This window comes from Hesperophylax consimilis, chromosome 28, assembly GCF_061612785.1.
Source record: "Hesperophylax consimilis isolate HC1 chromosome 28, BYU_Hcon_1.0, whole genome shotgun sequence".
Classification (NCBI taxonomy): domain Eukaryota; kingdom Metazoa; phylum Arthropoda; class Insecta; order Trichoptera; family Limnephilidae; genus Hesperophylax; species Hesperophylax consimilis.
The window spans coordinates 23,757,169-23,774,055 of NC_142863.1; the positions used below are offsets into that span (position 1 = coordinate 23,757,169).

A 16,887-nucleotide genomic window follows, 5' to 3' on the forward strand; every position below is an offset into this window, starting at 1 on the left:
ATAATGGCGAGGGGTAAAATCAACTGTTGAAGAACGAAGGGAGTAAGGCTGACTGTGATTCGTCAATAAATCAATCTGACAGTAAATAGGCATCTCGCATTATAATATCACCATTTACTTCTTAAAAGTAAAATCTGCTTTAGAATGAATAGACATTTTTACATGGGAGCGCAAATTACTCGCCACGTTATGAACAAATTTGCGAAGTCCAAATTCGGCAAACAAAATTCGGTTGCATTTTCACAGTCGAATATTTCGTTTAAGTATTTAGTTAAGACACTTTTATAAATGTTCATAATTTACTTCCCAGCAACCAACCAGCTTTGTGTTTCGCGTCCAGACGTTTCTCGATGTGATAGTATATGTTTCTAAAACTGATCTATATTATACGATGTGAATATGCTTAAAATAAAGTAAAATAATGCTTATATATGGAATGTAATACGACAATTGGGTTTATTCTCTTTTTCAAATCTATTTTTACAAGTTTTCATAGTACAAGTCAACATTTTGCCGTGTTATTTCGTAAAATGAACCGATGATGCCTCGACCATAGTTCGCACAAGAATGATGACGTCACGTTTTCAAATTTCACTTGAGGCCATATGCGAGCCCAGCCGGCTCAATGGAACCGGTATGGGGAGTGGGGATAATACGCTTTTAATCACTTAGGGCAGGTCTACTAATATTCATATGTCTATGGTTATAGGTAATATAATGTTCCATTCGCGTCACGGCTATTGGTTTTGGACTGAATGCCCGGGAACGGGGGAGATGTATCAATGAGAAGAGAAAGGGGGGTCTGGAACAAAATTCATTTCCAGTAAACCAATTCTCTATGAATCAACAATTAGCCATTATTGGCGTAACCATTATTTTTATTTCTTGTAAAGCAATCCCGATGAGTTACAAAACTCATTGTAGGACGAGAGGAACTTACAATACATGGGTAGGAGTTAATAAGTACAATTTTACATTGGTATTTTGATATCAAAATTATTAGTTTCACATTAACAGTAAAAAAATAGAAAACAATCATAATTATAAGTTTCACGAACCAAACAGTACACAAATAGAAAAAGGGAGGTTAAGTAGAAAAAAACAAGAAAAAACATAAACAGCCAGGGATGTATACAATACACACAAGCACAAAGCCAAGGTAGGAACACACTAATACATTGGAATAAATAGATTATTTATTTATTTATTGACGCCCTATTGGGATTTTAAGTACATAAAAATTACAAATTTCATTTTTAACAACAGTATAAAACATACAATAGAAAATCGAAATAAAATATAATGATTTCTCATACATTATTTACATTTAAAAAATGGTGGACTAATTTGGCTATGTATTGAATATATCAGCGACATCACTTAGTTCATTGCCCAACCTATGTATTCTTTCTAACACAGAATTCGTAGCGAAGTTATTGTTGTAGAATAAAATATTCCGTCTAGTATATTTTGGAGGTATATGTAAAGATAGCAAGTTTATAGTGTCAGGGCAGTTTAACCTTGAATGAACAATTTTATATAATAAAAGGAGATCAAATATTTTTCGCCTTTCAGATAATTTCGATAAGTTAAGTTTACTGCGTAAATTGACATAATTGATTTCAATAATAGGAATACCAATTTTGAAATTAATAAAACGTAAAAATTTATTTTGAATTTTTTCAATTTGTAAACAATGAGAGTTGAAATGAGGACACCAAATGGTTGCATTGTATTCAACCTGACTTCTAACCAGAGACGTGTATAGTAATTTTATAGTTTTAATGTTATTAAAGTCTTGAGCGATTCTGAGAATATATAACAATTATACTCGATTGCAAACACAGGGAACAGGAAAGGAGAGAGAAAGAAACAAGACAAAATACAACACGACAAGAATTAGGTATTTTCGTTTTTATATGTTTTTAAAAAATATTCTCTCAAAGCATTACTTTGAAATTTTTGTATATTACTATGCTGGCTGTTTTTATACATATCAGGAAGAGAGTTATAGAGTGTGTAGGCAATATAGTCAAGAGATTTTATCCCATATTTTGTAGTGCTATTCCGAGGAATGTGATTATGGATGTCTTGATTGTAAAGTAACTCGATGTTAGTATGGGTTGATTGTTGAGTAATTATTAGGATAGTGCTTGTGATTCAATGTTTGGTAAGGACTGTGATTGGAGGGATCACATTGTATCTGGTACTTGTCGGCTACACCAAAACTAAACGCCGAAAACCACATAAATTGAACTAATTATCTTACAGAATTACTGCTGAAAAATATGAATGCTTGCAACATTATCGGCAACAGGGCATTGCTCTTGCATACATAATAATATTTTACATTCATTGAGGAATGAGGTAGGAAGTGGAACAAGGCATAATAATCTAAAAAATAACCGTGATTATAAGGTCGTTAAAATGTCAAATTATATCTCGGTGGTTTTTATGTGAATACATGCACAAGAGCTCCAACTGCTCACGAATGATCACCATCTGAGGAATATTTTGGAGCAGAAGAGAGTTGGGAAGGAAATAAGATGGGGTAAAGGAAGTTTGGTACGTATCTGGCTATTCAGATCTGATAACCGAACACGGCTAAAGCCCATTAAAGCAATATTTCGATACTAAATTGTTTGACCAGTAGGTCCAGCACGGATGATCGATAAAGGCCTGTGTCAATACGATATTGACAAAATCCGTCATCTATGGCCGATATTTGCGAGCACGGTCAACGATTGATAAGAAATATTCGGACCGACGATAGAAACATTTTAGGGCAGCCTCCATAGTATCAGATAAACTTCGGTTAACTGTCAACATACAAAAATAGAAAATAAAACATTTTTTAACTTATTTCCACTTTTTTATTTTACCACTACCGGTTTCATCCTATTATGGACATCTTCAGGCTGGCAATATATTATAATGTCCATAATAGGATGAAACCGGTAGTGGTAAAATAAAAAAGTGGAAATAAGTTAAAAAATGTTTTATTTTCTATTTTAATAATATATAATTCCACCAAGTATAACAGTATAATAAATAAAGTCATGTCAACATACACATCTTTTTTAATAATTCGACCGGTCAGTGGCTGAATCGGCATCGCGTTTGAGTACCACCCAGGTGTAGTGTATTCAATTCTTTGGCTGGCTAAGTCCTCCATCACAACACAAGCAAAATTTTCCGCTTCCTGTAGTGGTTGTATAAGATTTACAAATATTGTCAGATTATTCGTAATCCGGGAATGTTTGTCTTTCTTTAAAAAATAAGTAAATACAAAAAAAAATAACGTTGTTCGTTACGCAAAATTACGGGCCTATTAACGAACGAAGTTGAACTAACGAAGCTCTTAGAATTGAAATAATTTATATTATTATTGATATTGTAAATACATAAATAATTAGATATTATAATGGTTGTGTGTGGTGGGGGTGGAGATTTCGAGGGGAGGAGTGGGAGGTATCAAAATAAATATATATATGGAGTCTTACAGGGTGCTATTATTTTATTATTTTTTTGGTAAATTAATGTTTTAAGACAAGATTTTTTATGCATAGCACAAAGGGTAACAATTATTTTTATAAGCAATAATTATTAGTCTGAAACACTCATCCACATTGAAAAATCTCCTGATAAAAGATACATGACGCCAACGGGACTTGAACCCGTATCCTTTTGTATTTTTTATCAGGAGATTTTTCAATGTGGATGAGTGTTTCAGGCTAATAATTATTGCTTATAAAAATAATTGCTATAATTTTTTTTAACATATTGATATGAGAGGTCGCCAGAAGAAGAAGAAGTAAAAAAGATCTATTCTTGTGGGTTGGGGTGGGTGAAGTGTTGCCACTCCGGTCTTAGCCCCTTTAGTAACTAAGAGAGGCTCACAGATAAAGTTTAACAGTTCACAATTACAGAGCACGTCTGCGTCGGGTCGGTGCCTAATTAGAAGGAGAATAAATTAGTTAAATTCGTTTTCAATGTCTTCATGACAGGCCGCTGTTGATCGCGGTCAGTTACTTTTCTGGTAAAAGCAAATGGTAGTTACTCAAAATATCCCCCGGGGGTCTAGAACAGCGAATATCGGATCGATAGGCCTAACTACCGATGATTTAGTTCAGTTGGTAGATCGGCGAGGGTCATGGGTTCAAGTCCTAGATCTTTTTCTGATTTTCAGCTATTCCGAGTACAATTAATTTTGTGGGTAGCAATAACTCACCTCACCTCACCTCATACTTATGACAGGTCTTATACAAACCTAGTATAAAGTAGCTCAACTATTGTTATTTTACTGACAGCCCTGAATTATTAATGCCAAGTTGCGATGCCTACTCAGCTATTACAAATACAATTAATTTTGTGGGTAACAATAACTCACCTCACCTCATACTTCGACTATGACAGGTCTTATACAAACCTAGTATAAAGTTGCTCAACTATTGTAACACTGGCATATATTTCTTTTGAATTATGCATTGTCTTACTGCACTTATATTTATAACTGCATCACTTGCAATAGTGTTTTTGTTTACGCATAATTGTTTAATTTTTTGCCATTATTATGCTGTTTACTTACTGTACACTTTTAATTCGATTATCACTGTATTGTAAAAGCCATTATATGGCGTTTGAATAAATAAATATAAAGTGATATGTATCAATTCCATGAATGTATATGTATTGCTTGTAACTTAGTTATTTTGTCCCGAAGATGTTCTGATCCCAGACGCATAAAACATCAAATGATGCAACATCGTAAACATGTTGGTAGATGCATTGTTCTAAGCAAATTTAGATAATACGATAACTGACATGTCTGCAGTCCGTAGGACGCATTGTCTCATCACAATATCGATATGTGTTATTTACTAATCCCCGGTATATTGACGTCCCCTGCATCTAGTTAACAGGATGCTATTCTGCTGCTGAATATGCATGGAGATGTAACATCAAATCACATCAGTGCATTCTGGCTAACTAAATATCTGGAATTATACAATCCACCTATATTGAAAAGTGTAAACTTATTTGTGCTTAACAATTTTACTCGTGGAAAATTCCATTTAGTTTTGTATACCCTGAGAGCGAGGAGTGATCATATCCTTTCATATCAGGTCTGAATCAACAGAACGACTCATCTGTTTAATGATTCTGAATTGATCATTAACATTTTCAATGTCACGGACTACGTACATTTCGTAAACTTTCTTTTGATGGATGTCACAAAACAGTAAGATTGCCCCCATGACCTTTTTTACTTACATGTACCCAAAATTTATGATTCTCTCCGTATATTGGTGCTTAACCGTTTTGTGTAGAACATGAAAACAAAAAATAAATAAACATGCTTTAATGACATCATTTGTATGAAAAATGTTCTTGAAGATACATAAAAATAAATAAACACACTTTTACGACGTTATTTGTTTGAGACGTGTTTCAACTCCCATAAAAATTGTAAAATATGTTTGGGTCCACTTTAGAATATTGATCATTCAGAGTTAAAATAAACCATAAACCCGAATCTAATAGAAAATGTAATTTTTTAAAGGTTCAAAGGGCTGGAAATAGAATGGAAAGGTGTTGAAAACAAAGTACAAGCCGTAGATGAACTTATAAGTTCATACAATAGTACAGGCTAACAATTTTAAAGATAACATTTGAATGTATGTGTACCGTATACCGAAAGTATCGAAAGCTTAAAAAAAAGTTGATGTTAGCAAGAAAACATTAAATGGAGGATAAAAATAGTGTTGTAATTGTCACAAATTTCTAAAGAGAGCGAAATTATTAAGGAAATCCCAATCACAGTCATGGTCCATACGAGAGTTATGATACCAACCCTGTGGCTAGTAACTGGCGACTGACAATTTGACGGAAGCACCCTCCCCAATAAAGACTCTTTACTCTCTATAGAAGCCTGAGTAAATCTGGCTTCCAAGAAACTGGGTGTCTTGTATAGGGCTAGCATATTTTTCAATGGTAACCAGCTGCTAACCCTAAACAAATACAAATAATGCCCAACAATTGAACTTGGGAGCCACCTCTGGGCTGGAGCCCCACAATACTTGATAAACCTACTTGATTTTGTGCAAAGCAGGGCGGTCCGTCTGACTGATCCCATTGGTGCACCAGTGCATGTGCGTGAAACTCGACGTACACATTTGATGTTGACTTTTTTTTTTTTTTTTTTTTATGTGACACCTCACAAGAGTGTCCCTGCCTGTGCAGTGCACAGACAGGGGAACTATGTCACCACCCGGTTGGGCGGCGTTGTGAGGCGGAGTAAGGTAGGGGCTGTAGGAAGGGATTTGTTAATGCGGGCCTTGAAGAGGCTCGGATTATAGGAGGGAGGAAAAACAGATGCCGGCAGCTCGTTCCACATACGAGCCGACTTACACAAAAACGAGTCGTAAAAACGGCCCGTTCTCATGAAGCCAACGTCAACCGTGAACGGGTGTTCAGTTCGTGTCCGTCGAGTTTCGCGCACGTGCACCGGTGCATCAGGAATCAATGCTGCTAGCTCCTTGGAGCAGGCTCCATTGAAATACCTGTAGAACAGACACAGCATGCCTACATTGCGTCTATGCATCAGAGAAGGCAATCGGTCTGTTAACAACGGATTGTCAATCAGACGGATCGCTCTCCTTTGCACAGATTCAAGCAGGTTTATCAAGTATTTTGGGGCACCAGCCCAAAGGTGGCTCCCAAATTCAATAGTTGGGCGGACTTGAGACTTGTACAGGGTCAGCAGCTGGTCACTGTTGAAGAATCTCCTAGCCCTGTACAAGACGCCCAACTTTTTGGAGGCCTGATTTACTCGGGCTTCTATGGATCCCCGATACTTGAGCTGGTCTGATATAGTAACTCCAAGCATTTCAATGGAGTCTTTATTGGGGAGAGTGCTCCCATCAAATTGCACCAGACAGTCATTGATCTCCCTCTTTGCCGAAATCAGACACGCTTGGGTTTTTGAGACGTTGAAACTGACCAAGTTGGCCTTACCCCAGGCACGAACCATCTCTAGGTGGTGGTCAATTTTTCGCTTCAAAACTTCCCGAGCTGTTCGGACATCATAGGTGGAAGGGGGCCTGTCAAAAAGATAACCCCCGTGAACGGTGCTGTCATCAGCGTAGCAGTGAATTGGTGCACATTCAACGAGATCGTTGATGTGCAATAAAAACAGCGTCGGAGACAGCACAGATCCTTGTGGCACCCCCGCATTGATTTGGTGCGGTGAGGAAGAAGAGCCGTCAACCACGGTTTGAATTGTTCTTCCCCTCAGAAAGTCCGCAATCCAACTATGCAGGGTTGGGTGGATCCCATACGATGGTAATTTCCCGATAAGCGCCCGGTGCCAGACTCTGTCAAAGGCTTTGGAGATATCCAACCCAACGGTTTGGGTTTCACCAAAACGTTCCATGTACCGCCCCCAAATATGCGTTACATATCCGAGTAGATCGCCACACGATAGGTTTTGACGAAATCCATATTGCCGATCGCTTAGGATATTGTTATTCTCGAGATATGTGAGCAATTTGTTGTTAACCACCCTTTCTAATACCTTCGAGAGTATGGAAGTGATGGCTATGGGGCGGTAGTTAGAAGGGTCGGAACGGTCCCCCTTTTTTGGGATTGGGTGGACGATTGCCTTTTTCCAAAGATCTGGCACCTTTCCACCTTTGAGAGAGAGCCTAAATAATTTCGCGAGCACTGGAGTCATTTCTGCAGAACACCTCTTGAGGACCAAGGCAGGTATTCCGTCCGGCCCACTGGCTTTGTCGACTTTCAGCTCGTTCAAGACTCGGAGAACCACTCTGTTCCGGATCTTCGGTTCCTCCATTTGAAAACCGCAGTGCGGAATGGAAGGGGGAGTCTCTCCGTTATCTTGAAGAGTTGAGTTTTCCGCGAAAATTTTGCCTAATAATTCAGCTTTCTCGCGGGCCGAGTTAGCCAGCCGACCATCAGGCTTGGTCAGAGGTGGGAAAGTGGTTCTGCAGAAATTTCTTCCGATCGAGCTAGCGAGTGACCAGAAAGCACGGCTACCAGTGGGGCAGTCAGCCAGCTTTTTCGCAATTCTCTGGTCGTGATCGCTCTTAGCTCTATTTAGAACTCTCTTACAATCCCTTGCCCGTTTTCGGTATTCCGAAAGGTTATGCATGGAGCTAATCTTCCGGAGTGCATTAAAAGCCGTATTTTTGAGTCTGACAGCTTCAGCACAGCGATGGTCAAACCACGGTTTTGTGCCCGCTCCAGAGGATTTGACGGAGAAGGGAATGTAGCAATCCATTGCTGATGTGATTACTTCTTCTACCTCGCGTGCACAAATTGATGGGTCCTCGGAGCTAAAGCATACAGTACTCCAAGGAAAGGCGCCGAAGAAAGACCGCATGCCGTCCCATTTTGCTGCCCTGTAGTGCCATACCTTCCTCTTTACATGTTTGTCGGGTTGACGGTTCATGGAGGATGGGACAGAGGTGGTAATCAGGCAGTGGTCAGAGGATCCTAAGGGCGCTGTCACCTCCACTCTGTACCCGAGTGGCTCACTAGTGAGAAACAAATCGAGTAGGTTGGCTCGATGTGATGGGATGTCTGGTATTCTGGTCGGAGATTCTACGAGTTGGCTTAGTCCATGGATAAGGGCAAAGGAATCCGCTGATCTACCGGCAGAGTTTGTTGGGCCCGAGAACTTCAGCCATTGTTCATTATGAACATTGAAGTCCCCCAGGATTACAAACTCGGCCGATGGGTAACGGGGCAAGAGAATATCTACAGTGTCACTCAAGTATTTAAACAACTCAACAGTGTCTGATTCGGCAAGGTTTGGTGAGCGATATAGGCACGCATAAATTCTCATCATACCGGTGAGATCCACACGTACCCATAACACTTCGTGTTTTGCGCTCTCGATATTTGCGAGACGAGCGCAGCTGATGTCAGCACGGCTGTAAAGGCAGACACCTCCTTTGGGCCTGAAAAGGCTTTCCAGATGATATCCTGGGCAGTTCAGATAGGAGGTATCTGGGGGCTCGGCAATCTGTGTTTCCGTAAGGAAGAGGAGATGGGGATTTTGTGAGAGAAGGTGGTGGTGGATGGGAGTTAGGTTGGTGTGCAGACCGCGAATGTTAGCGAAATTCACCTTCATCCTCGGTCCACACTGAGGACTCCTACTGTTCGCTGTCGCTGAGTTTATATTAATTTGTTGTGAGTTCATAGTTTTTAAGTTTGTTTTATTTGTTTGTGGGATTTAGGATGGGTTGGAAAGGATTAGTTTAAAAAGGTTGGGTGGGGAGTTGGAGAGTGGAGCAACTGGATACACCAAATGTAAGGTATGTTCTTCTGACTGCGGTTCTAGGCAATGGGCAGGAGAGTCCGGCTGTGGAGGTCACCCAGTGCGCCCCAAACGCTAGATGCTGGGTCCTCACCGGTCACGAACCGGCACAACATCAGCGGAAGGGTTTTTTCGCTGACTGATGGGGCAGCCCACCCTTGGTCGTGAGCCCAAGGGTCGGGCCCCTGTACTATCCAGCGGCCCGGACAGCGATAACCGGTTTACTGGATCTCCCTCAACCGGCCTCTCCCAGCCCGGCCCGCCCCGCAGTGAGTAGGCCGACCCATTCATCAGTGTGATCCAGAACGCACAACCCTCCATGAGCCCGGGCACCCCTGCTAAGTCACCAAACGTAGCGAACCACTTCAGGTGACCTGTGGCAGAGGTGTTGGTAACCCAGAGTATGGTTCCCGGGGCGGCGGTACCCATTGACCACCTCCCAAATTAAGTACTTGACGAGAACGGCCGCTTCTTCTACTGGTTTTTGTGTAAGACAACTATTTATGTATATATATATTTTTTGAAGCCTACCTGTTGTTGATTAGCCACCATAGCTTGATGATGCACCGCTTCTTGTTCTATGGCCGCCATGGTGGCCGCTGTGTCATGTCCGTTTTGGTGGATCTGCACTTGGTGGTGGGTCTGTTGCTGGTGGTTTGTCTGCAACCCCTGGTGGTTCTGCTGTAGCTGTTGCGTCTGGTGGTTTGTCGTCTGCATGGCCTGATGGTTTGTCTGAATGCCCTGGTGGTTCGTTTGCAGGCCTTGATGGTTCGTCTGTAGGCCCTGGTGATTTGTCTGTAATAATGAAAGTTGAATAAATAATATATTGAGTTGATTCAAGTGGAAATGTTAAAAGTCCTTTTTTCTATATTTCTTGAATAACATATAATCCTTTAAAAATGTCCTTTATAACAACATTCTATTATTTAGGAGTTCCTCAAGGATGGATCCCAGAATCACCTTTATTTATTTATTTAATTTATAATCTACATATGTTACAGACAGAGGGTTAATATTAAAAAAATAATAACGAAAAATAAATAATACCTACACCGTTATTTGGACAGCATTAATCGGTATAATATGTTAGAATAAAACCATAAGTTTTGTAAAACAACAAAATCCAGGAGATAGTGAAGTTTGTGTCAACAATTGGAGTCGTGTGCAAACAAAATATTATCGATAAATACTTCCACTTTATAAAAAGCTATTGTATTATATTATTTATGTAAAATGACACTAAACTGCGCTACATAAATGCCATGTCACTATTATTATTGATTTTCAACTAGTCTGCTGGGAAAGTTGTTAAAGTAACAACGATGTTAGTGTGTCTATACCTGGTGGTTTGCCTGTAGTCCCTGATGATTCGTCTGCAAATGGTTGGTTTGTATCGCTTGATGGCTTTGCTGCAGCGTTTGGTGGCTTTGCTGAAGGGTCTGGTGGTTTGGCTGTTGCGTGGTCTGCTGTTGCTGCTGTGACTGCCTCTGTTCCACGGGTGCCAGAAGGGGGAGTGTCTCTTCACTGCCGCTCTGGGAGGAGTCAGGTGGAGTCATGTGCTGGCGCTGGGTAGACAGGATCTGCATTTCCCACATCTGCTCCTGTCGTATGTCGTCATTATAATCCTGTGAACAATAATGAAGTTTTGATGTTAAACCTAAATTCAGAATTTTTTTTTTTCAATGCTACTATTAATCTTTTTTAAGAAACCGCCAGGTTTCTATTGGACTTTTGAAAATATTCCGCATAAACTAATTGAAGCCATTGAAATTATCATATCCCCAATAATTGGGGATTGCTTAAAGGAGTGGGAAAAGAAATGAGATGATGGAGAGAAAAGTTGGGATAAATCAAAGGTAGACTACAGCCATTTCTAGTAACGCTTCCATTCTGAATCTTCAATCCGAATTAATCATTTCACAAGGGCGCTGCTGAAAGTATCTACTACCCTGGTCTCCTATCGTCATTAGTTTCAAGTGTTTCAATTATACCCAACATTAATGTTGAAACTTGCGTAAAAGCGAAACCATGTCAACGTTGCTGAAATATTAATCAATGCTGTTGTAAATACAAATTAACATTTTTTAGTTTCCCAAACACAAGGGGTTATTTCTGTGAAAACAAAAGAAATATCGCAGCAAAAATGTTTTATCAAATATTCGTTTCATTTAAAATATGTTTGAATGTACGGAAAACAACAATACGCTGAAATCCATTAAAACGATATTCATTGCTTGGGACATAAAAAATGACGAGAAATTCAATAGAGAGCATAGAAGCTCTAAAAATTCATATCCGTCAATAAAATGGTTTCATATTCTCGCGTTAAAATATGAAATACAATGCACTCACATAAACAAATATAATAAATCCTGAAAAACGAATAAAAATACATTCAAAACAATGCCGACTTATCATATTTTACGCAATAACGCACCAGGAGCGCAGAAGAGGAAAAAAGTGATATAAATATAAAAGAGACAATGATAACAGTACAACCGGCTAGGGAGCAAAATCCTCTCTTTACGACCTACAAAGGCTGGTGTATAAGTCATTAGCTAATTGGTGCTTTATCATTCGCTAGAGGGGTGAAATGTCGACTTGTTGAAATATTTCATACAGGGGATGAGAAATAAATTAAGTCTGTGTGTTGAGTAATTGCGTTTTTCAATTATTAAGCAAATTTTTGCTGGGTTTTTTTGATTCCATTAATTACGGATTTCTTTTCTGTCAACAAGCAAAGGACCACGCGATAATGCTACAGTGATAATGAATGACACAGTAAAATTGTAAATATTGAAATAAAAAAAATACTCCGAACTATAGCGCTACGTTGTAGCCTTCGTGGCAGCCAGACGAGTCCTAAAACGCAGCCTCCAACCGCTCAGTTTTTTTTTTGTATTTTCAAGGGAAATGTGGCAACATCCCTTTGAAATTATTTTTAAAATCAAAATTTTAAATAAACTTAATAACCAGTTATTAAAACTCAATAGTAATTAGATTTGAGTGCAGTGTGTTCAAAGTGAATATTCGAAAATTTTGCTCAAAAGTAGTCGAAATTCGATCGCGATAAACGAACGTCGATCGGTAAATGCACCAAACCACAATCTAAAAACTCCTAGCACTAGTAAGAATTTCATCGCAATCGGAAGAATGGTATAGAAACGCGTACGGGACAAACAAAGAGACATTCAATTTATACATAATATACATATTAGTTAGTACTACTTTGAAGACTGTAGAATCCATAAGACTTTTATGAAGGCATATTATTTTACAGCTTTATAGTGCAAACCTGACTTATGAACGAGCTATTTTGTTAATAAAACTAAATGGCCAACGACCTTCCTCCATTTGCAAGAGCTTTAAAAATAAGAATCTCGTAAGAAGCAATGTCACGTACCGAGTTCCCCCTACCAACCAAGTCACGCATACCTAAGGCGATAACGTCTTCATGAAAAGACAAAATCACGCACTTATGTTAATAGGTAAGCCTGGAGTGATACTTCCTCCAAGGAATGTAGTAAAATGTTTGATTTAATTAATAATGGAAAGATTTGACGAACGCTTAAACAAAATAGAAGCACAAAATAAAACGTAGAAAGTTCTGCCATATTGCGATTAGTTGAAAATCGAGTGTTTTGATTTTATTTTTATTTTACATCAACCCCTCGTAGAAGTCCTGATGATAATAATTTTTCTCAGGGCCTCTGTCATAGAGAGAAAGATCTGCGAAGATAAAAGGTACGAGGGTTAGGTAGGAATCTAGGGATCAGTGTGACCATGAGGGACATACATAATATGAATATATCCCTCCCACTGCAGTGCAAGGCGGGTTAGACTAGTTGGAGTTGGAGAGGTTAAAAGGTCTCTCCAAACCAGCCATTACCGATCTGGCATGCCCGCAGCTTGTGGAAAGGCGCATCCTGCAATACACCGCATAAACCCGGGCACCGCTTCTAAATCACCAAACGTAGCGAAACACTTGGGGATGACCTATAGCAGAATTATCCAATAAATGGTTCCCAGGGTACTCAAAACCGTCTTACAAATTCTAATAAGTTAAGTAGGCTTTGATGTTTGATGGTATTCCACCAAAATAATTTACAGAAAAAATACCACATTTTAATCGTACATGGATACTAAAATAAATGAACACCAATCCCTCGCGTCTGGACAATATAATACAGGTATTATTATAGTTGCAAAATCTGTTGGATTTTTTTAGAAATATTCTCGCTTGACATAAAATTTCATGTTTTTGAACTTTGAAATGCAAAAAGAATGCTTGTTGTTTTCTCTTTCTGAAATCATGTCTGACTACGATCAAGATATATAAAAAGAAGAGTGACACGTGTGGGTCTGTGGACTTGTTTTTTAAGTAAATCTACAATTTTATTCCGAGATTGTTGAAATTTGTCACACTTGACCAACAAAACATGAGAAAGGTCACTGTGCACTGTCTACATGAGATTTCTAAAAACCACCCGCAGCTCTCTTTCACATCCCTTAAAGCAGAAATTTGATACTTCTTGATGATATTTTGCACACTTGACGTTAAAAAATGAGCAAATTACTATCTACGTCTGATTCCGGGCAACGCTGGAAACTTCAGTGAGTAGAAAAAAATATGTGACGAGTTTTGTGAGGACGTGTCACTTGGTGGCAGATATGGCACAACGTGACACAACAGCTATTAATGTTGTTTTAATTGAGTATTGTTAATTGATTGCTTGTTCTCTACGTTGTTTTAATTGTTTTTTTTTATGAAATCTGCAAGACAAAAGCATAACGACCACGCTGTTATGCGTGACGGCTGAATCGATCAAGAGTTAAAACAAGTCAAAAATCGGCTTTTAAACTGAGACTATTCAGATGTCAAAAAATTAAAATGGTTCTTAAATAATTAAATGTGATAATTTTGAAGCACCCCAACCAAAGATCTCACCGGCAAGCTTTCAAATATTTGACACAAATTCAAAACGCTTTGATTTTGACACGAATATTCCATACAATCACAATATTAGGTATTACCTCTCAAATTATTCATGGCGTCGTTTGCCTCCACACCTCGTCCGATTGAATCTAGATTAACTGATACAACTCGAGTTATGTCAACACTCGCAGAACTAATACGACAACACACAGTAGTAGAGACAAAGACCATAATACAGAGACAGTTACCATAAAATAGAGACAGATACCTTAATATATAGAGACAGATATCAAAGAGACAAAGTTAGCAGTAGGGGAGAAAATAAATACACATTCGTGGAGACATAACTCATACATTTAGAGACAAACAGTAGCCACACAGTGGCGTCATTTTTTAGCCACACAGTGGCGGAAAATTATTTATCAAGTCATGGATGTATTTTTGCACTTTAGTTCAATACAATTACATTAGTGACGAGATGCTCACATTATACCTAGTGTTCTTCAATGTTATAAGCGGGTAATTTTAAGAATAAAAAACGTCTCGACTCCCATACAAAATAAAGCTCCGGTTGAAAAAAAACGTAGGCTCTTTGGAATTCCATAGGCTTGATGGAATTTTGGGAGTGCCGAATAATTAAAACTTTGAAAAATATTTTTAACCATGAAATCGAAATTTTTAAATAAAAAAAATCGTAGTATTTAAGTTAGAACTTCATTTTTGATAAAAAATAAATAAAAAAGAGACTAGAGTTCCTCATTGCTAAGCCCATCGACTATATATCAAATTTGTTTTAAACAACGAAATAAACACAGATAAGATTTTGAAAGAAAGTGTTCTCGATGTGTTATTATAATTTCGTTATGAAAGTGGTACTAAATAATAGATGTACCAACAGATGGCACTGATTAAATTTTTGAAAAGCGCTGCTTTTAAGTCACAAACACAAACGAGTCGTCTCTTGTTGAACATTACGCATACATGTACGTTTGAATGTATAAAATAGAGTCAATATTTCAATTTGACGTGTACATCATTTTGCATACTTAGTTCCCGCTTTTGACACGTTATAGTGCTGCAATTGGTGTTTGCGTTTTATGGTTGGTACATTGTGCGTATTTTTGAAAGTGAAGATTGATTTATTGCAATAATTTCATTCACTTTAATAACATTTAAATTTCTATGCAAGTTAGTGGTACGCCACTACTTGAGTCGGACGTCATTCTAGAAGTTTCGGCCTTTACCAAACAAGCTTCTTGGATTTTCTTTTATTTTTTAATATTTGTTACTGTACCAACTGGAATGTTCGAGAACGTTTTATTTTTCACCTATATAAGCGACAGCGGGAAGGAAATCGGCAGTACAGTACCAGCAACCTTGACATCGAGATTGAATCATTTGCCTACGTGACGCGCTTGGAAAACATTCTCGAACCTTCCTTTCGTAAAACATTCTGTTATATTTTCTACGTTTATTTATTTTTCAGATGTGTTATAATAAACCATTTCAGCCAAATTCGGTAGTTATTTATTAATATTTAGAATACGAAATATAACTTCACAAGTAAGGAAGATTAGTCAGTGCTTATTTACCTATATGGATGGCACGCCTCTGATACACAGTAAGTACTGCGCTCTCTAAACTACGTACTAAGTTCAATATTGCTCTCATAACAAACAAAGTTACTTTACAACCAACTTTCATTGTTACACTTTATAGCGTAGCTCACCTCCTAAGTTAAGCATTGACATAAAGTACACAAAGTAACCCCGTAATTGGAACAACGTAGCGCAAAATGTTATGACAATAATAAATTTGATGAATACTTAATATTCGTATGCATTTATTATATCACGCCTGGTTTTATATGGCATAGAACATAATGAGATGCATAGCAAGCCCAACAGAATTCAGGTCTAAATTACAAACTTGCTATCGCTTTCATATACGATTGTCTCTTTCATACTTTTAGACATACGTTCATCACACTACATTTTTGATATGGCTACATGGTTGACATTTGTTACATACAAACGGGGCGTTTCTACGACACGTCATACATATAGGCGAATAAACACTGCCCACTCTTCCTTACTTGTGTGGTTATATTTCGTTTTCTAAATATTAATAAATAACTACTGAATTTGGCTGAAACGGTTTATTATAACACATCCGAAAAATAAATAAACGTAGAAAATACAACAGAATTTTTAACTAAGAAAATGTTTTCAAAAAGGTTCAAGAATGTTTTCCATGCGCGTCACGTAGGCAAATAATCAATGTTGATGTCAAGGTTGCTGGTACTGTACTATCGATTTCCTTCCCGCTGTTGCTTATATAGGTGAAAAATAAAAGTGTTTCCTCGCTCATACAACACGGGTCTCTTCAAGATTCTCGTTCACTCTTTCCTCTCCTAAAAAAGACCCTCCAAAGATCGTCCCCATAGATAACATAGCCGATATCTGAGAGTATCACGAGATTAATTTTACACAGGATTCCACACGTGGATGTTTACTGACATCATTGCGCGAGTAGATCGGGTAAAAGTCTTCTGCAGTTTTTGCACGGAGGGCGCTTCTAGTTGTAATTCAGCCGTTGCATTACTCGA

The 16,887-nt window shown here is 38.2% G+C and overlaps 1 protein-coding gene across 1 annotated transcript in view; it reads right to left on the reverse strand.

The window, feature by feature from the left end:
* LOC149410399 (uncharacterized) overlaps positions 1-16,887 on the reverse strand; it is an 892,605-nt gene that overhangs the window by 165,821 nt on the left and 709,897 nt on the right. The window contains 3 exon segments of the mRNA XM_089648756.1: positions 9,875-9,991; positions 10,721-10,851; positions 10,854-10,968. Coding sequence (XP_089504882.1) covers positions 9,875-9,991; positions 10,721-10,851; positions 10,854-10,968 — 363 coding nt within the window.